At 33.0% G+C, this 21,082-nt stretch overlaps 2 protein-coding genes, 1 long non-coding RNA gene and 2 other non-coding genes across 6 annotated transcripts; 4 read left to right on the forward strand and 1 right to left on the reverse strand.

Moving 5' to 3' along the window:
• The first annotated feature begins 4,224 nt into the window (after positions 1-4,224).
• Positions 4,225-10,922, forward strand: LOC11436464 (probable fructokinase-6, chloroplastic). The gene is made up of 7 exons (XM_003616323.3): positions 4,225-4,588; positions 6,594-6,808; positions 8,301-8,513; positions 8,633-8,830; positions 8,981-9,118; positions 9,709-9,825; positions 10,612-10,922. Exons 1-7 carry the CDS (start codon positions 4,444-4,446, stop codon positions 10,744-10,746), a joined length of 1,161 nt encoding a protein of 386 aa, XP_003616371.1. The 5' UTR covers positions 4,225-4,443; the 3' UTR covers positions 10,747-10,922.
• Positions 10,923-12,540: 1,618 nt separating this feature from the next.
• LOC11436926 (polcalcin Nic t 1) lies at positions 12,541-12,917 on the forward strand. Its single transcript, XM_003616324.2, has one exon. It carries the CDS (start codon positions 12,598-12,600, stop codon positions 12,850-12,852), a length of 255 nt encoding a protein of 84 aa, XP_003616372.1. The 5' UTR covers positions 12,541-12,597; the 3' UTR covers positions 12,853-12,917.
• Positions 12,918-15,271: 2,354 nt separating this feature from the next.
• Positions 15,272-15,353, forward strand: TRNAS-AGA (transfer RNA serine (anticodon AGA)). The gene has a single exon. It is a non-coding gene; the product is annotated as a tRNA-Ser (tRNA).
• Positions 15,354-15,418: 65 nt separating this feature from the next.
• Positions 15,419-15,492, reverse strand: TRNAN-GUU (transfer RNA asparagine (anticodon GUU)). Its single transcript has one exon. It is a non-coding gene; the product is annotated as a tRNA-Asn (tRNA).
• A 648-nt stretch (positions 15,493-16,140) lies between these two features.
• Positions 16,141-17,677, forward strand: LOC120580506 (uncharacterized). Of its 2 annotated transcripts, none has more exons than XR_005646229.1 (4): positions 16,141-16,460; positions 16,725-16,764; positions 16,874-17,023; positions 17,129-17,677. It is a non-coding gene; the product is annotated as an uncharacterized lncRNA (long non-coding RNA). The 2 variants fall into 2 exon arrangements; XR_005646230.1 differs by having other exon boundaries at positions 16,874-17,017.
• Positions 17,678-21,082: the final 3,405 nt, after the last annotated feature.

The raw sequence follows: 21,082 nt of genomic DNA on the forward strand, positions 1-21,082 counted from the left end.
TATAAATTAAAATAAATATGTTTGTTATCTTTAAAACATCAATAAAGGATTTTGCTTTCAACAGTAACAACAAGAAACAAGAAGAAGAATAAGAAGAACATCAGGCAACAATAACAATGAACGCACAAAACAATAAGAGAGCATAATTTATGTTCATGTTCTTATGTTGAAAGCATTTCAATTCCACAAATTAACTATTCTAATTCTACACACTCGGACAAAAACAGACCCAAAAATTAACATCCATGCTGATTAACCTAAACTGACATTGATAGCAAGATCGGTGATATCAAAAATTCGAGATCTAACACGAATTAAACATAACAAAGTAATAGAAATCTTAGAACTGAAAAATAAAATAAAGTGAGAGAAAGAAAGAGAAGATGAGTTAGGTTATACATAGAAAAATGATTTTTCTTGTTTATGGTTTTTGTTATGAAATTTGGATTTCTTGTTTATGGTTTTTGTTATGAAATTTGGATTTCTATTTTCAAGAAATTGATGAGTTTTTGGGTTTTTTTCTTGCTGTTGTTGACGGTGTTCTTTCTATTTTTAAGAAATTGATGAATACAAATTTCGGCCAACGACAAAATGACACTTGTACAAACCCTAACTTTTTTTTAATTAAACCAACGGAAATGACCAAAATTTGTAACGGAGATAAACTTAAAATATCAAAACGGAATAAATTTTAATTATGGGACCAAAGTGATACTAATTAAAAAGTTAAGAGACGAAAATAACAATTTAACCGAGAAAAAAAGAACTTACGAAACTAAAACAATCTATCTTTAAAAAGTTGTTGGAAGCACCTGAAGTCAACCTTTGCCGAAGGTGAGTTTTGAAGCAAAAATTCCATGGCAGGCACCAATGGAGGACGTCTGGACTGATTAAATTTCAGTAACTTCAAGTTACACTAGGAAGGGAACTCAAGCTTCAATAAATCATCATGAGTGCAGGAAAGAACCTAAGCAATCATGAAGTATTAGGATCGACACAACCATCATCATTGCAACCAAAGGCAAGGTGCTTTAGAGACAGAGTGGTTAATGCTGGGAAACTGAGAGAATGTGGAAATATTTGGTCAATGCGACGAGGAAGAAATAGATTTACACCAATAAGAGTAAGAGACTTTAAGGTGCGCGATGAAAAGAAGGACGGCGAAAAGAGTTTAGCAGTAGTGTAATTGATTTTAAAGTGTTGGACATTGTGTGTGAAAGCATATTCTGTAACCATTTGGTATAGGCTAATGTTTCTAAAATGACTGTTGTGCAAAAGAAGAGCAGAGAGAGCCGTTGAGTGATCGCGAAGAGACAAAAACATAGAGATGAAAATTTCATAGGTTTGGCGGTCACTAAATTTGTAACAATCTAATGTAAGAGTGTGAAGAGTCTTCCAGAGATTGATCCATCTTTTGGATAAAATGCAAGTTTGAACGGCCTCTCTGGTGTTCAAAAGAGTTGTGTTATTTGACAACCATTTAAGGTGACAACTTTTATGACAACCATAAATTTACAAAGAAAAAGAGATATTGACACAAAAACCAAAGCAATAGAGAGAGAAAGTAAAAATATAATGTGAGTATGATATAGAAAGTTATCACAAAAATTATCCAAAAATGATTGTTCAAATATCATTTCTCTGTTCAAAAAGAATAGTATGTGAATGAGAAGACAGTCGGTCAATACACTTATCCTGTCTTGAATTTGGTTGTCGTCCTTAAGTTGCCTTTACGTTGACTTCGTGTCCCCATCATTGTTGTCTGAGAACAAGAAAATTAATTAAATTAAAGAGAAATTGAAATGAAATTCATTGATTAGAGAGAAAAAAAAATAGGGTATTAGGTTATATGAAACCTTCTAATCCACGTGAAACTATACTCTCCAAATTAAAGAAAAAGAAGGATCAAATAAGTACAACAAACAATAACAACAACCAGGGTTAGTTTCTTGGATCATTTTTTTTTTTGACGGATAGTTTCTTGGATCATTGTATCGAAGAATCGAGAAATGTAACAAAAATTAATAAGAAAAAAGAAGATGGGCGACCATGTTGCCAACTTAGTTATCTGTCTCTTTTTATTACTAAAAAGAATGGTTATCTTTTTACTACAAAAAAAACTTGGTTATCTTTTTTTATTTATAATTTTAATAAGCAACTTGGTTTTCTTTAATATTTTTGTAAAATAATGATAGGTAGACACCCTTAATATGTATATCCTTTGTACCACTCTGAAAAATTTCACTTAACCAAATATATGGTCTATGTAATCACATTTTTTTAGCTGCATGACCACAATTTTTCCAGAATTTATTTGGTCAACTAAGTGGAAAAATAGTGGTTACTCGGATTTTAGTTGCGTGACCATATTTTTCAGTTTCTAAATAGTGGTCACGCAGCTGAAAAAATGTAATCACATAGATATATATTTTGTTAACTGAAGTTTTCGAGAATGGTATAAAGGAATATACACATTAAGGGTGTCTACTAATCTTTATTATTTTTGTGGTACTATATCATATTTTGAATTTATTTTAGAGATCATGGTTAGGCCGAGTTAAATATCCCTACAAATAGCGCATATATCCCTACGAACAGCATATAAGAAGCTCAAAGTTCTTCATTCATATACTTGGAGTCTGAAAGAATATTATGGTAAAGTCTATCACGCTTCTATGGATCTTTTAAAACTGATGAGGAAAAATGTGGTTTGAAGAAAGAAATAAAGAAGGATAAAAACAAAAAATGATGAGGTAATAATGACTCCTATAGAAAGTTAGATAATAATGAAACTATGAAGAGCCTAGCATTCAAAATGTCCAACTTTTGCTGTCCAAAATGTAAACAAAATAATTTAGAATTCTGTAATAATATTATTCCTATAACACCCTCGAAATAATTTAGAATTCAAAATTTGAACTAAGTTTGACAATGCAATTTCTTTTTCTAATCGCATCAATGATATAGTATTAACTAATTTTCTCAAATGATGCAAAGTAAATTTTTTTCCTTATATTGGAGATGAGAGCAAGCATTATCTTTTAACCATTGTTTGGTTTGAGTGAAATAGAGGCAAGAGAGATCGAGATAGAAAAGAGAGAAAAAGAAGAGAAGTCGGAGACTTCTCTTGTTTGATAAGAAGAAAAATTGAGAAGAGAGATGAGTAGGTGGTGGGTTGCATATTTTTATTTTTTTGTTTCTCTCCTAAAGTGAGAAGAAAGTTTGAAGATTTTTTAATTAATCAAAACTATATGTTGTACTAAATTCAAGGATATTTTTATCTTTTTAAAAAAATAATAACCTTTATTTCTCTTTGTAATAAAAAAAAACTTTATTTCTCTTCTTTCTCTTATACCAATCAGAGAAGTGCTAACAACTTATGTGTGAAACATATGTGTTGTCCCACTACTTCATGTGGATCCCATTTTTAAAATGTGAAATCCACATGTATCATCTACTCTATTTCTTATATCTTTCTCTCATCTCAAACTCTATCTTACATACTTCTCTCTTCCCAACTTCTCTTTCAAACTTATCATCGATCAAAAATGAGATTAAGTTTAATTTTGAATTATTCAATCGACTAACATTTGCTTGTATGTAGAACCTGACCAAACATATTGATTTGATTGAACAAAGAATTAGAGTTTGTCGATTGATTTGATCCTTATAGTTTGGTTGAATCAAATTGAATAGAGAGTGCTTATATATTACTCATCAATAAGATTTTCACGTCAACAATACAATTGAATTTAAATTATTGTAAAATCTGAGTTGAATTTTTACCAAGTGGTTGAACTTATGAGCTTTCGAACACACAAATTTAGATATTCTTCAAAACAAAATTCAAATACACGTGTATTATTTTTTTCCTCTTAAAATCATCCTATATATATCCCGAACTTGAGCTCTCGTTTTTTTATCCTATCATCTTCTTTAACTCTTAGCTCAAAGAGCTTAAACTCTCAAGTCTCAACCCCAAAACCATCCAAAATTTTAAACAAATTTAAAATCTTAAAAAAATTATAAAAACATAAATGCACTATAAGTAAGTACTATTTTTTTTTACCAATAAATTGTAAGTACTACTTTTTAATCATCGTTATATCATTTCATTACTATTTATCTAGCTTACCATATTTCAGTTTAACTACCCCAAAAAAAAACAGTTTTAACTGATTCCCGTTTTAGTTTAGCTTATAAGTTATAACTCTTATAGTAAGCGCTGTCCTTTGCTTATTTGTTTGATAGCAGAGAAAGACACAATCAAAAGACAACACGAAAAACATCATTTTAAGAAACACATTCTTGTACCTATGCTTCCTCCGAAACAGTAATCCAACAAATCATAACTCAATTCAAATCTCACATCTTAATCGATTAACATTCAACACTGTTCTGATTCTGAATCTTTGTACTGTGTGAAGTAATTTTGCTTCTTCCATGGCTCTTCACTGTGGTGGTTCTTTCACCTTCACGAGTGTGGTTACTAACCCTCCAGGTTCTGTAAAATTCAGCCAACCCATTGTTAAAGCTTCGGTTTTTCCTTCAACTCATTCTCCTCCTAATGTTCGGTTGAATTTTAAAGGTAAATCAATTCTGGGTTTTTGTCAATTTTCAGTTTTGATTCTGTATTTTGATGCTGATGCATTGAAGATTGGTATTTCCTGAAATGAGCTAAAGTTTTTGAAGAAATGAGATTGTAGTTGTTGCATGCATCACTTGCATGTTTATTATTTCATGAAACTGTAGGCAATTGAATGAGTGAAATTGGAATTTTGGAATTTCGCAATCTAAAGCTTAAGAATGTTGATGATTTGACACAATAAAAGAGGTGCAAAGATGTTAGGAGTATAATCCTTAAGGGAGACTAAAACTCAAGATTTGCCTATTTGTTTGGAGAAACGACTTAATTAAGTGTTTATAGTATAAGCACTTATCATATAAGTGTTTTTGTATAAGGTACTTTTATAACAAAGGATAAAATATAGCCAATTTGTTTTTATATGAGCTTTAAGTTGTTTTCGTAAGCTAGCTGGAGTGCTTATGGAAATAGGCCGAAAACAACTTATGGATGTCATAAGTTGTAACAGTCTCATAAGTGCTTATGTCCGTAGATAAGCTCAAATAATTCAATTCAAATAGGCTCTAAGTTAGAGAACCCCTTGAATTATAAGCCTCACTATTTTGGTAAGCTATCTCCAATGTGGAACTTCTAACAATGTACCACTGTTTGAGAGTCGACGACCTCACGTCCACTCCACAATACTTCATTGGGTGATACTTTAATCAGCGTTATCTGGTCAGAAACCTCCATCGGTCAGAACCCTTCCTGGATAGTTCTTTCCAAGAAATCGACACTATCAATGAAAACACCAATGCTAAGAGTATAAGCCCAAAGGAAAAAGCCCAGAAAATAAGATGAGAGAACCCCTTGAATTATAAGAATCACTTTTTAGGTAAGGCTTCCCAATGTAAGACTCCTAACAAAAGACAAGCTACTGCTTTTACTATTTTTGTTTGCAACTTTTGTTTTATTATTTTGGGATGCATTTGTCTCAACTAAGTGGAGGATGTAGTTTTGTCATCAATTTGGGATGGTGCTTGAAGGGGAAGTTAGTCCTTTGCAGGAAAAGGTATTCGGGCATTTATGGAAGAGTCTGACTCCGTCTAAGGTGGTAGCGTTTTCTTGGCAATTATTTAGGGATCGTATTCCAACTAGACAAAACCTTTTGCTTCGAAAAGCTATTGATCCACAAAGTTCCCAACATTGTGTTTTTTGTGATGAATTTGTGGAAACATAGTCTCATTTATTCTTACATTGCCAAGTCATATCAAAGGTGTGGAGGGTGATTTTGGATTGAAATTAATTTTATTACTCCATTTAATTTATTTAGGCAGTTGGAATGTTGGAGAAGAGAGGCTAACAATAAGAGAATGAGGCATGGTCTTATGCTTATTTGGCATGCGACAGTTTGAGTGATATGGAGGAGTGGGAATGAAAGGATGTTCAACAATGTTGTGAAAGAGAGTGATGTTATGGCCGAGGATAATAAGGTATTGTCTTGGAGGTGGAGTTTGACTTGACTAAAGTGTTCCCCTTGCTTCTTCTATGAGTGGTGTTGGGACCCGGGAGATTGCATTCGAATGTAATGGGGCATGAAAGGTGTCTGTGTTTTGCTGTCTGAGAGGTGCAGGTCTTGTTCAGGGGTTTGGTTTTAGTGTCCCTCGGTCTGTGTGTGTTTTTCTTAGGCGTGGCAACTGTTTTGGCCTGGGATTATTTTGTAGGTCAGGGTGTTTTGTTTTTTTGGTGGCAGTGTGTGGCTCGCTAAAGCATTTGCTGTTTAAGCTTTGCCTTAAGCTTGTTTTCCTCTGCTGTTTTTTGTATTTGTTCCCTTCTTTGCTCGCCATTTCAATATTAGTGATGGATTGTAGCTAATAAAGCTTGTTGATTCAATATTTTCTTATTTTTTTAGATGTGTGTAATTGAGGTTCAGATTTAAATGATTCTATTTCTTGTTTCTTTAGTTTCACTTCTGAAGATATCAAGTTGTGAACTTTTTTTTTTACTTCTCAACATTTCTTTGTTATAGGAAAGACAAAGGCAATACCTGAAAATGGGAGCCCTGAAACAAAGGAATCGCCTCTGGTTGTTTGTTTCGGAGAAATGCTCATTGATTTTGTCCCAACTGTTAGTGGCCTTTCTTTGGCTGACGCACCAGCATTTAAAAAGGCTCCAGGTGGTGCTCCTGCTAATGTTGCTGTAGGCATATCCCGATTAGGAGGTTCATCGGCTTTTATTGGAAAGGTATTGTATAGATACTTTTTAAGGTTCGTTCTATACACTTTACAGGCGAAGGAAACATTGTACTTTATTGTGCAACTTAGGCATACAACCAATATTGACTTTGCTTGACATGAAGTTGTCCCTACGTCTCATACTCGAGTAATACATTTCCCAAAGGAAGGGTATTGCTTGGTTAATCCCATTATATTTGTTTTCACAATTAGTATTTATCAATTATCAAGAGTTAACCCTGTTTCGTACCATGAAAGATATATAGGATGTTAGATTTGTCATCGACTTATCATTATAGTCCCTCGATAACGAAATGTGTCACCATGTCAGCCTCTGTTAGAAATAGACATAACTGGTGGATTCCAACATGACCCGTTAAGTCAATTAACCACCTCTTAGAATTCGGGTATGAGTCTAATTCAACCCTCCAAAATCAGCATATAAGGTGAGGGCGTCTTCCTATTTATAAACACTTTTTAGGCCATATCGTATTTTATGTGGGACTATCAACACCAGCCAAGCATCTGCATGGCACCACCACCTAAGCAGTCACTTGGTGATCGTGTTAGCAAAATGACTAATCTAACGGCACAAATTTTTAAGGGGCCAATTCATTGACTTGTGAATCTTGTTGGGAAAAACTGTACATGCCAACCGTTAAAGATGAGGACACACAGAAATATATCACAAATAAAGTGGTAGAACACACATAAACGTATTCTGTTTGACACCTCTTGCTTATATTTACAGAAATGTTCTATCAAAATGTACACTATCTCAAACAAGATTAATAAGTTTTGTAGAAACCTGAAAATTAACCCAAAGGTGTGTATCACCTTATAATTTCGAGTGCCCTGCTCTAAAGTTTTAAGGAATGTTGAATACTTACTGACAAGAGACACCCTCATTACAAGTAATATTTGAACATGCATGTAATTGTGAACCTAGAAAAATATCTCCTTAGATCACCAGGACTGAACCTGCAGGCATGAAATTTGTTCTAGAGGCGAGCAAGGTATAAAAGAAACATGTTTGTTTGCAAATCTTAAATTTGCTTGTGTATAATATAAATATACAATTTCTTCAATAGTCATATGACAATCAGAGATCCCTTGTCATGAACATTTTTTACCATCTACATTTATCAACTTTATAAATGTTTGATTACATTTAACAACTCACCCCTTTGTTTTGGCTCATATAAGGCTAAAAAAATTGTATCTTAAATTATTATAAATAATAAGTGCTTTTAATACACGGTTCCTTGCCGGTTTGGTGAGTAGCTCCATTTTACAAGAATTACCTAATATTTGAAGTTATATAATCATAAGCATGTCAATAATTATGTGGTTACAACTAATCTTCAATTATGCCCCTAACTACGTAATTTCTGCTGTTTGGCATTATTGTATTGTATTTTTCATGAACTAGAAGTCATACTTAAAGTTATCTTCCAAACTCAATTTCAACAAGATTTTAATGCTTATTGCAACATGTACAGGTTGGTGAGGATGAATTCGGATATATGCTTGCAGATATACTCAAGGAAAATAATGTAAACAGCCAAGGGATGCGTTTTGACCCTGGTGCACGTACCGCCTTAGCATTTGTTACCCTAAGGAGTGATGGAGAACGAGAGTTCATGTTTTATCGTAACCCCAGTGCTGATATGCTTCTCCAAGAAGATGAACTAGACTTGGACTTAATCACAAAGGTAAAAATCGAAACTTCAAAACTTTGCGAGTCTATATTCTTTCAATGTTTGCCACTTTAACTTCATACCTAATGCTTAAATTATTGTCGTAATATTGTTCTGTTATTCATTTCTTACAGGCCAAGATCTTTCATTATGGTTCAATAAGTCTTATAACAGAACCATGCAAATCGGCACACATAGCTGCAGCAAAGGCTGCAAAAGAAGCTGGTGTATTTCTGTCTTATGACCCTAACCTGAGGCTTCCTTTATGGCCTTCTGCAGATAGTGCTAGAGAAGGAATTCTGAGTATATGGGAGACTGCAGATATCATCAAGGTTCTTCTCTCATCAATAGGGACAAATACATATTCTTTAGATTCCAATAGTGTATTTTGTTTCGTTTTTCTAGAATAAGAATTACAGGAGGTGTAAAATAGAATGAAAATGTCATCACTAACAGAATCAATCCAATGATTATTTTTTCAGATTAGTGAAGAAGAGATTTCTTTTCTTACAAATGGTGAAGACCCATACGATGATGCTGTTGTTCGAAAACTTTTCCATCCAAACCTCAAGCTACTCCTTGTTACTGAAGGTGCAGAAGGCTGCAGGTATTACACCAAGGTATGCCTTCCAAAGTTACTACTCCATCTGGACACGTAGATTAAGAATAGAGGATAACCTCATTTAGAATCATCGATATAGAATCGATGATATCTTTATTTTATTTTTTGAAAAGCAAAGCATGATATATGCAAATGAGAAAAGAGGAGTACACATGACAAGATACTACAACCCATTACAACAGAAAGGCACAAACCATAGAATGTCAAACCAAAGCCAGCCTTTACTAAAGCATCCGTTGTTTCCCAAGAGAGCAAAGAACCGAGAAAAGTGTGAGGAAATCAGATGGAATAACCATGATATTTTGTTATTAATTAATCTGCATTGTTTGACTTACCTAGCTTTAGAAATGTCCTGAAAACTTATTGGTTTTAAATCCTAATAAATAACAGTTATGCTGATAGTTATAGTGCATTATCGACAACCATTATTTGAAACCCTTCCTATCTGATGTTGTCAAATCATGGAAACCATGGAAGTAAGGTATGGCAGCTTCCATTTGCCATATTGCTATGACGGAGGGTTTTAAGCTTTCCACTATAAACTGCTATCCACAATTAATAACATCAGTCCTATCTGTTTCTTTGCAGGAATTCAGTGGTAGAGTGACGGGAATGAAGGTGGATGCAGTTGACACCACCGGTGCTGGTGACGCTTTTGTGGCTGGAATACTATCACAATTAGCTACAGATCTTTCATTACTTCAGGTGACCATTTTTTTGTTATTTTTTACATCAACTATCCCAAATATTTATACCAAACAACTGCAAAACTCGTTTGTAGATCAATTATTGTTTGAGTTAACATAAATTTTTGTCAATTTCTTGCACCTTAATACTGCAATTTTAAGCCCGCCACTCAATGTAAATGAGTTAAGAAATGAAAATAGCTTGACTAAAATAGTATTTATTGCTGGTTTAAAAAAACAGCTTGCCTGTTTTTCTTCCATTTCTGTTTGGTACTTTCATCAAGGGGTCGTTTAGTGGAAACTTATTTAAACTTATAACATAATCACTTTGTAAGTATTTGAAAGAACTTATCATATGTTATTTTCAACTTATTTTCATGAGCACGCTACAGTAGCTTAAAGAAGCATCTTCTGTGGAGTTTATGGATAATTTTTTCTCATTCTCTCTTCAATTGTAGAAGCAACTAATACATAGGCATTTATATGATAAGTGGTTATTGAATAAACACATATTTAGCTACTCATCCAAACGGCCCCTTCAATTTAGGATATACCTATAATGTAGTGAAAACTCTAAAATGTTATAATGCTCAATTTTATGAATAATTTGCCAAAACATTACATTAACGTGCTAATGTTTTCGTTTGTTTTTCTCTCTCAAACATGTGTTCAGTTTTAAAAGTTCCTCTTTAAATTTTAGTTTACTAATTCTGTGATATCTTTCTGGTTTATTTTTATTCAATATATATTAGTTTTTTCTTCCTTGTACATGTTTTTCTAAACGCTACGTGGTTTAAACTTGCAGAAAGAGGAACAATTGAGAGAATCTCTCAGGTTTGCCAATGCTTGTGGTGCATTGACTGTGACTGAGAGAGGTGCAATACCAGCATTGCCCACAAAGGAAACTGTTCTGAATGCCCTGCTTAAACCTGTATCATAATTTCACATTCTGAGTATTATTTTTTGGCGAATTTTAGGAACTTATTGAGCTAATGCAGTAAATAAGAACCAACTGTTCTAATAATGGAGGGTCGTTCTTTATCCAACATCAGGTTATATATATTTCGACAATATATAATTTTCAGTTCATGTGGTTGCATATGGAACTTTGAGAAACCAATCAACATCTTTTATAGCAATCAATTGCAATATAGCTTTTCAAAAGTGAACAATTAATTTTAAAAGGTAAAACAAGTAATTCCAACTAATCATGAAAAATTTAACAATTGATATTATTATGTACATGTATAACAAACCATTTTGTTTGGCTTGATGTATAAGTATACTAATGGGGATGCATTGTTGGCATAATTTTTTTAACATTGACATTTAATTAGATTTGAGAACTAATTGTATTGCCACATTAGCCAACAATGTAACCACATTTTGAAAAGAACTGTCAAATACTGAATTTTCATTAGATGTAAGTGTAAATTAATTTACATTGATAGTGTATGTCATATTTTTTTCCAACAAATTATTGGCGTGTTAAAATATTAACCTATCAATTTCCTCATCAATAGTTAAAATCTTATTTCACCCTTTACTCATTTTACAAGAGTTAAACCATCTATTGAGTAATTGATTCAAGTTACACTAATGGTCATTTTACAAACTATCCTTGAGAGGATTAGAACTCCGCACCTTGAGGTTACAATGCTAAGTTTTTACCACTGAACTAGCACCTCAAGCGTAAAATCATAAATCATCTATCATAGAGTAATTTTTTTTTTTTAACACATTCATAGAGTAATTGTTATACCCAACATTAGTTCTTTTTGTGTTGAGGAAACAACATTAGTACTTCTCATCCAGACAACTTTGATTTTCTTTATACGTTTTGCTCTTGTATTTCTATGGGTGTTGTTAGTTCTCCTAAAAAAGTGTTTTTTAGGTTCTAATCTATAATTAAAGTTTTCACATGATGTCTGCATGACAATTTAAATGAAACTATTCACGTATCAAATAAGTTATTCAAATTATTGTAAAAATTGAAAAGCTCTAAGTCATATACTAGTAACTTCTATTATTAACTTTAAAATCAGTCTTTATCTTAACTGAATCACGCGATATTAAATAACTTTTTAAGGGGGAGAGAACATCATAGTAGCTTGCTACTAGATCTCTTGTGTGTTGTTTATGCGTTGAACTATTGCATTGGCCGGTGCACACCAAAAATAAATCATTCATTTTGTTGATTAAGATTTTTTACTTGAGTTGCATTTTGTTGGTTATTATGATACTATATAAAATAGTCAGAACGGAATAAATCATCTCATGTTAAGAGTTTCACATAAAGTTGTTATATTTGTACTTGTACCAATCTATTTTTGGCCATCTATGGGCACACACCTTGTTCTCAAATTAGCTTCTCCTTTTTTTAGTAAAATCTCATTTGGCATGTAAAGAACGAATCCTCAAAGAGAAACCACGTGGACATAGGGATATTTTCACATTCTCATATTCCAAATTGAGCCAATGGGATCTAAACATTTTCAACCATCAAAAGATCGAGTACCTTCCATTTCCAAAACAAACACATTTAAACATTTTCAACCATAGATAAGTATAGTAAATAAGATGTGAAATATGCTATTTTGATGAGTCTTATGGTTGCCAAATAAGATAACTCCCTATGCTTAAGGATGACCTTACATTGAAGCCAGCCTCTATGCTCTTTAAAAACCAAGTCGTTAAGCTTAGCTTTGACCAATCTCCAATTTAAGTGCTTATCCAAAAACCAAAAGGAACCAATTGTCAATTTGTCATACACAAAGCAAAGTTTATTACAATGGCTGAAGATCCACAAGATGTCGCTGACCGCGAGCGTATTTTCAAGCGCTTTGATGCCAACGGCGATGGCAAAATCTCCTCCGCTGAGCTAGGAGAAGCATTAGAAACACTTGGATCAGTCACCGGAGATGAAGTGAAGAGAATGATGGAAGAGATTGATACTGATGGCGACGGATTCATTTCTTATGATGAGTTCACTGAATTCGCAAAAGCCAACCGTGGTCTAGTCAAAGATGTCGCCAAGATTTTTTAACTTTTTTTCGCACCTTTAACCTACCTTTGTTGGTTGATTTCATTAGAGTTTTCAAAAATATATTATATGTGTGCATGATTTCTATATTACATTATGACAATGAAAGGTTCATTAATTTCATGAAGTTATACTACTGTTTTGGATTTTTAGAACCATTTTAATGGATGTATGATTTTCTATATTATGATTGCTTTCATTTTTACATGTCAATTTGATTTTAGCATTGATCAGTGTACGTCCTTAAAACAAGGCCCTTGATATAGACGCAAGGATAGGTAAACAACGATTAAAAGTGATGATCTAATCTTAAAGGGAACATGCTTTAAAGCACAAAGCTAGTAGTTTTGTATATCTATCTATACACACTATATCTTTAGATGAATAATGCAAGGCTTTTATTTTTATATATTCATCTTCATCCATTCTTTTCATCGGCCGGGTTGTGTGTGCCTATGAGCTTGGATACAATAGGATTATGAAGTGAATAAAGTAACATCATGATTGAACGATTTATGTTTCAATTTCTCAATATCATATTATAGACTTGATAATGGATTGAGTAGGTCAATTGGTTTGAGGTAATGATTAAAGAGTTGAAAGTCATGGATTCAAATCCTAACAAAAGAGAATATATTAATATAAACTATTAACTGCTAAAATTTGTCATTAAAAAAAAATTATAGACTCAAAATTAAATCATAAATGTTATCTAATTTGGGTAGGGGCTATGCTACTTAGCACGACTACAACGATAAAAAATAAAAAGTGAATCATGTTCCTCAAGCCTGGGAGTGTTAATCCTAATATTTGACGAAATACATGTTGTGTTGGTGGTATAAAGTGCTTCCACGTATTGGTCACGTAGTTCGTTATCGTTCATTTCATAATTTCAAGCATTTATCTTGGGTTATGATTCATTCCATTTTCCGTTATCTTCATTTGCTCCATTACTATCCTTTTGGAGATATAAATACAAAAGTATGACATTAAATGAGTCTAAATCTTTTTTATACATCCCAAAACATTTAATTTTTTAGATAATGGAGATAATAAATAGAGAGAGAAAAAATAAAGAAGATCTCAACTCATTTCTCTTTCGATATAAATCCTATCTACTCCATCCAGTCTTTATTATAAGAAACAATTAACTTTTTTATTTTATTGTATAAATGATGTATTTAGTATATATTTTTAATAAAATACATTAATTATTCTATGAAACTAAACAATCAACTTTTTCTTATAATAAGGACCGGAGGGGAAGTATTTCTCAAAATAAATGGAGATTCATTTCTAATATTTTGAGTAAATCAAGTCATATCATACAAAATAAATGTGGTTCCAATTCATCAATTGTGAGATTTTTGTTAACTTAAAGAAAATCTAAATCTATAGATGAAGCTAAAAAAGTACTATAGCAAACAGAAGCCAAGAGCTCTCAAGGATAAACAGAAAATATTTTCCCTCAAGATGTTATAAATTGATAAAATAAAATAAAAATGTAATGCAATTTTGGTCTCCGATTTTAGCCAAAACCTTATTTTGGTCTTTTATTTTTAATTGCACAATTTTGATCTCCATTTTCAGAAATTCTGACCAACCCATAATTTAAACATCAATTGTTCACTCTAATCCCCTTTTATCATTTCAATTGATCTTCTTTTGATTTTGTATTATTGATCTAACACCTCATTTTCTAAGAATCTCAACTATTATGCCCTTTATTTTCATTTCTAGTCACCAAGTTTATATATATTGTCAGGTCATCAAGTTTGATGGTCGAAATTTCTAAAATAGGGCACACCAATTGCATATTTAAAAATGGAGAACCAAAATTATGGTTCAACTAAAATGAGAGGACTAAAACTTCATATAAGTTGGAAAAAATTATTAAATTTCACCCGGTTTGAAAAGAAGAGAATGTAAATGAAAGTCAATGTACAACTATAAGCAAGCTTCCTGTGAGATCCTATTAGTAAACATCAAAATGTTCTCATCTAATACCTAAGACCATAGTGAGAAACATGACAAAAATATATTTTAATATAACCATTGACCAGTAAGATAATCATCGATCCTTGCATTGTCAAAGCCAAAGAACTTATCACATGTTTGTTGTATGTAACTGAGGCTAACAACCAATATCACGTACATGATACATATACATTCACATTGCATGATAAACAAACTTCATTCTTCTAGAGAAAACATGCTCTTTTTCACCATTAAATATCACAACAATTTCTGGTGTATCCATTTGTGAACATACGTAGTTGTTGCTTCAACAATTCAATCCATTTGTTATTTGTTATGAGTATGTCGAACTATACTTGAGTAATTCCTTAATGTCTCGTTTCACTTTTTTAAGCATCAAATTAACGAATATAATTAAGGTTCATTATGCATTGATAACATCAAAGTGGACGTGCCGGAGTGGTTATCGGGCATGACTAGAAATCATGTGGGCTTTGCCCGCGCAGGTTCGAATCCTGCCGTCCACGTTTTTTTTTTTTTATTATTTCTTTTAAAAATCGAAAATGTAAATAAAATTATAAAATGCAAAGACCGCTAGAAGGAGGGGTTGAACCTCCGACCTTGTGGTTAACAGCCACACGCTCTAACCAACTGAGCTATTCCAGCTACTTGTTTATGTAATGTTTACAATAATATTTAGACTAATAAACCTGTAATTGAAAGCAAATTATGCAACCATTTGTGTACGTTTTTTATTTACAGTACATCTAAGCATATCACACCATATAAATATTTGTAAATATATTTTATGACCAAATCTAAAAAAAGTGATAATATAGTGTGTTTTGATTAGATGTATATGTAACAAAAAGTTAACAAATTCTACTCTTTCCCCTGCACTTTTCGCTCGCGTCCTGCAGCCTTGCTGAAAATGGCCATGCGTGAGTTAAGTCATGCAGCGTAACATATATATAAGGCTAATTCACTGTATGACTTTTTTTTTTTTTTTAAAAATATCAACCCAACAATGTTATTAGCAAAGTCAACCAAAAGTACATTCTATTTTTCTTAGTATTTTTAATGGGCTAGCCTGAAGCCTGATTAGTTTGCCCAACCCATGAAAATAGTAGGCTGATGGTCTATGACAAGAAGGTATATTTACATCTTTTCAATTTTTTTGCAAACCAACCCAAGCTAAAATACAAGCCCGATGGACCTACTTGGTGAGTTCGACCCATTTGTTAGCCCTAATTCCTAGGCAGCTATTTTATCTAATAGGTTTGTCTATTAACTCACAATCAGTTTCGCAGACGATGTTTCTGAAACAATAATGGAGAGCCAGATCTACAGAGTTCACGAGGGATTTTTCTTCTACCAATGTTGCTTCCTTTCATCCTTTTTCCTTCCAAGTCATAATCACTATTAAAGATCGTTCTTCATGAATTATTGTTTCCAAACCCCCTTAATCATTCATAAGATTGGTTAACATCATTATCGATTTGATATGATTTCCATTCTTAATCGCTCCTTGTTCTTCTTTCTGCTTTGTGTTTCTAGGTTATGATTATCCCAATGTTTGGCGACTCTGAAGCTGTTTACACAATTGACAACATTATTGTTGGAGATTTAAATTGGTATGTATATTCTCCAAATTCTTTTAATTTCTCACTATCCATATGATTTTCGTAATAATTGCCATTAAATCTCATTATTCATTGCATATTATTGTACCTAAACCCCAAAATCGTTCAAATGGTATGTTCAAATTTGTTAGAGAAGGAAGACCCTATTTGACATGATTTATGTTGTCCATTGTTCCTCGTTTCTTTATCATGCTTTATGCTCCTCGATGGTCTATACCAAGAAGGTAGATTTACATCTTTTCATTTTTTTTGCAGACCAAACCAAGCTAAAATACAATTCTGATGGACCAACTCGGTGAGTCATACCCATTTTGTCAGCCCTAACACATAGGAGGCTATTTTATCTAATAGATTTGTCTATTAATTCATAATTAGTTTTAAAGACGATGTTTCTGAAACAACAGTGAGGAGCCAAATCTACAGAGTTCACGAAGGTTTTTGCTTCAAATAATGTTGCTTCCTTTCATCCTTTTTCCTTCCAAGTCGCAAAAAGCTCGTCCTTCATTGCGAATCATTGTAACCAAACCCCATAATCGTTCAAAAGACAGGTTAATGTAATTATCGACTTTCAGCTTGGTCGAACAAGGAGGAAGGTTTGATTTGATACGATTTATGTTGTTGATCGATCCCTTATTATTCTCTCTGCTTTGTGTTTCTAGGCTATGATCATCCTAGTTTTTGGCAACTCTGAAGTTGTTCACACAATTGATAACATTATTGATGGAGATTTAAATTGGTATGTGTTTATTCTCAAAATTCTTTTAATTTCTAACTATCCATATGATTTTCGTGATAATTGCCATTAAATCTCATTATTCATCGCAAATTATTGTACCCTAACCCTAAAATTGTTCAAAAGACATGTTAAAATCATTACTGACTTTCAAATTTGTTAGAGAAGGAGGACACAATTTGAGATGATTTATCTTGTTGATAATTAACGACCCTGTAGTAACAAACCTCACTCATAATAGAGTATGCCTCGTCTTTAACCTTCTTGGTAAGGTACTCCAGTGCAATTCGAGCAACTTCGTGGCCAGCTGCTTTTCGATGGAAGAAAGTAAGTTGCGAAGTGAAAATCAACCCATCCACCATCACACTTGATCTATACGCAGGTACCTGGGTTTATCCAAAGTTGCGAGAAAGAAACTCAGGATGTTTCATGTTTGACTTCAGAGCAAATTGTATCAAATTATTTTTAAACATTGTTGCAAAAAATAACATAATACAACCATTTCCATTAGACCATTACAATAGATATCACTCTAACAGAAAAAATATTTAGATTGATAAAACCTCTATAACAACAAAGACATTCATAACTTGAACATTTATTATATAGATGTTCAAGTTATGAGTCTCGTTGTCGTTATGGAGGTTTTATCAATCTGAATATTTTTATTGTTAGACTAGTATCTAATGTCATGGTCTAATGTAAATGGTTGTGTTATGTTTTTTTTCCCAACAATGTTTAAAAATAATTTGATACAATTTGCTCTGAAGTCAAACATGAAACATCCCAAGTTTCTTTCTTGCAACTTGGGATCAATCCAGGCACCATCGTATAGATCAACTGTGATGGTGGATGGGTTGATTTTCATTTCACAACTTACTTTCTTCCATCAAAAAGTAGTTGACCAAGAAGTTGCTCGAATTGCACTGGAGTACCTTACCAAGAAGATTAACGACGAGGCATACTCTATTAGGAGCGAGGTTTGTTACGACAATGTCGTTCCTTAAGGGATACGAAATAATTTCATTTGTAGATGCTAAGTTCCTAGACATAGTGTGAGATTTAAAATCATAAACCTCTATCATATCTCTTGTTTTATCATCTATCTCTTTTACCCTTATTATCTAGTGGAAATGATAAAACTAACCTTATGTCGGGTATTTACCCTTATTATCCAGTGGAAATGACGACCATTGTTTATCTTATGACATCTCTCTCTCTCTCTCTCTCTCTCACATCACCAGTCACACTCTACTCCGACTTTTCTCTTTCTATCTTACCCCGCCTATCGTCCTCTTGACCACCACCATTGTCCTCGTGGTTCATCCACTATTCACCAGCCACGACAATTTCATCATCCTTGCCACCATTCTTGTCGACCTTCACGACAGTCATAAGGTATAGAGACAGACACAACAATGAGTGACACAGAGAGAGAAATGCATAGAAGATCCGGGGAGAGGAAGAGAAAAAATATTGTTTAAATATACAGTTATGTCGTATATGTGTCTGGATTTTTGTGTGCAAATGACATATATGTGAGGTTAAGTCACTGTATGCCTTTTTTAAAAAACATATCAACCTAACAACGTTTTTAGCAAAGTCAACCAAAACTACTTTCTATTTTCTTAGTATTTTTAAAGGGGTAGCCTGAAGCCCAATTGGTTTGCCCAACCCATTAAAATAATAGGCTAATGGTCTATGCCAAGAATGTAGATTTACATCTTTTCATTTTTTTTTCTTCAAACCAACCCAAGCTAAAATACAGGTCAAATGGACCGACTTGGTGAGTCAGACCCATTTTATCAACCCAAGTTCCTATGAATCTATTTTATCTAATAGATTTGTCAATTAACTCACAATCAGTTTCAAAGACGATGTTTCTGAAACAACAATGATGAGCCATATCTATAGAGTTCACGAGGGTTTATTCTTTCACCAATGTTGCTTCCTTTTTTCCTTTTTCCTTCCAGATCACAATCTCTATTAAAGCTCGTTCTTCATTGCAAATTATTGTATCTAAACCCCAAAATCATTCAAAAGATAGGTTAACGTCATTATCAACTTTCAACTTTTTCGGACAAGGAGGAAGATTCAATTTGATATGATTTCTATTGTTGATCGCTCCCTTGTTCTTCTTCCTGCTTTGTGTTTCTAGGCTATGACCATCCCAAGTTTTTTACGACTCTGAAGTTGTTCACGCAATTGATAACATTATTGATGGAGATTTAAATTGGTATGTCTATATTCTCGAAATTCCTTTAGTTTCTCACTATCCATATCATTTTTATGATAATTGCCAGTAAATCTCATTATTCATTGCAAATTATTATGCCCAATCCCCAAAATCGTTCGAAAGATATGTTAAAATCATTATTGACTTTCAGATTTGTTAGAGAAGGAAGACCTAATTTGACATGATTTATGATGTTTATCGTTCCCTTATTCTTGTTCATGCTTTGTGTTTCTAGGCTCATTATGATCACAAGTCACCACCAAAACCAAATCTATCACTGACCACACTCTCCTCCATCTTTTTATCTTTCTATCCTACCCAACCCCACCATCGTCCTCCTGACCACCACCACCACCATCCCCATGGTTCATCTATTGTCGTCAACCAAGGACATATCATCGTCCTTCACACCATTCTCGTCGACCTTCGTGACGGTCAAAAGGTATAAAGAGGGTCTCGTAAATGAGTGACATATAGATGGAAATGCATAGAAGGTCAGAGGAGAGAAAGAGAAAAAAAATATCATTTAAATATATAATTGTGTTGTATATGCGTCTGGATTTTTGGGTGCAAATAACATATATGTAAGGTTAATTCATTGTATGCCTTTTTTAAAAAACATATCAACCTAAAAATGTTTTTAGCAAAGTCAACCAAAACTACTTCCTATTTTTCTTAGTATTTTTAATGGACCAGTCTAAAGCACGATTGGTTTTCCTAAACCATGAAAATAATAGGCCGATGGTATATGACAAGCTAAAATACAGGTCCGATGGACCGACTCGGTGAGCCAGACCCATTTTGTTAGCCTTAGCTCATATGAAGCTATTTTATCTAATAGATTTGTTTATTAACTCACAATTAGTTTCAAAGACGATGTTTTTGAAACAATAGTAAGGAGCCAGATCCACATAGTTAACAAATGTTTTTGCTTCGATCAATGTTGCTTCCTATCATCCTTTTTCCTTCCAAGTCGCAAAAAGCTCGTCCTTCATTGCGAATTATTGTAACCAAACCCTAAAATCGTTCAAAAGATAGGTTAACGTCATTATCGACTTTCAGTTTGGCTGGAGAAGGAGGAAGGTTCGATTTGATATGATTTCTATTGTTGATCGCTCCCTTGTTATTCTCACTGCTTTGTGTTTTTAGGCTATGACATTTCAGTTTTTGGCGACTCTCAAGTTGTTCACACAATTGATAACATTATTTAAGGAGATTTAAATTGGTATGTCTTTATTCTCAAAATTCTTTTAATTTCACACTATCCATATGATTTTCATGATAATTGTCATTAAATTCATTATTCATTGCAAATATTGTATGTAAACCCCAAAACCGTTCAAAAGATATGTTAAAATCATTACCGACTTTCAAATTTGTTAGAGAAGGAGGACTCAATTTGACATGATTTATGTTGTTAATCGTAACCCTATTCTTGTTCCTGCGTTGTGTTTCTAGGCTCTGATCATACCAGTTCTTGGTGATTATGAAGTTGTTCACACGATTGATAACATCACTTACAGAGATTTGAATTGATACATATTTATTCCCAAAATTGTTTTTATTTCTAGATATCCATATGATGTCTATGATAACTATAACCAAGACTATCTTTATCATATGTATTTCCATATTAATGATCCT

The sequence above is a fragment of the Medicago truncatula genome, chromosome 5 (genome assembly GCF_003473485.1).
Source record: "Medicago truncatula cultivar Jemalong A17 chromosome 5, MtrunA17r5.0-ANR, whole genome shotgun sequence".
Taxonomy (NCBI): Eukaryota; Viridiplantae; Streptophyta; class Magnoliopsida; order Fabales; family Fabaceae; genus Medicago; species Medicago truncatula.

Excerpts from the sequence above, each read along its gene's own strand:
- LOC11436464 (XM_003616323.3), top strand. The coding sequence starts at position 4,444 with ATGGCTCTTCACTGTGGTGGTTCTTTCACCTTCACGAGTGTGGTTACT. Across the intron at positions 6,809-8,300 it reads CATCGGCTTTTATTGGAAAG|GTTGGTGAGGATGAATTCGG; the intron begins GTATTGTATAGA and ends CAACATGTACAG. Across the intron at positions 9,119-9,708 it reads GCTGCAGGTATTACACCAAG|GAATTCAGTGGTAGAGTGAC; the intron begins GTATGCCTTCCA and ends GTTTCTTTGCAG.
- LOC11436926 (XM_003616324.2), top strand. The coding sequence starts at position 12,598 with ATGGCTGAAGATCCACAAGATGTCGCTGACCGCGAGCGTATTTTCAAG.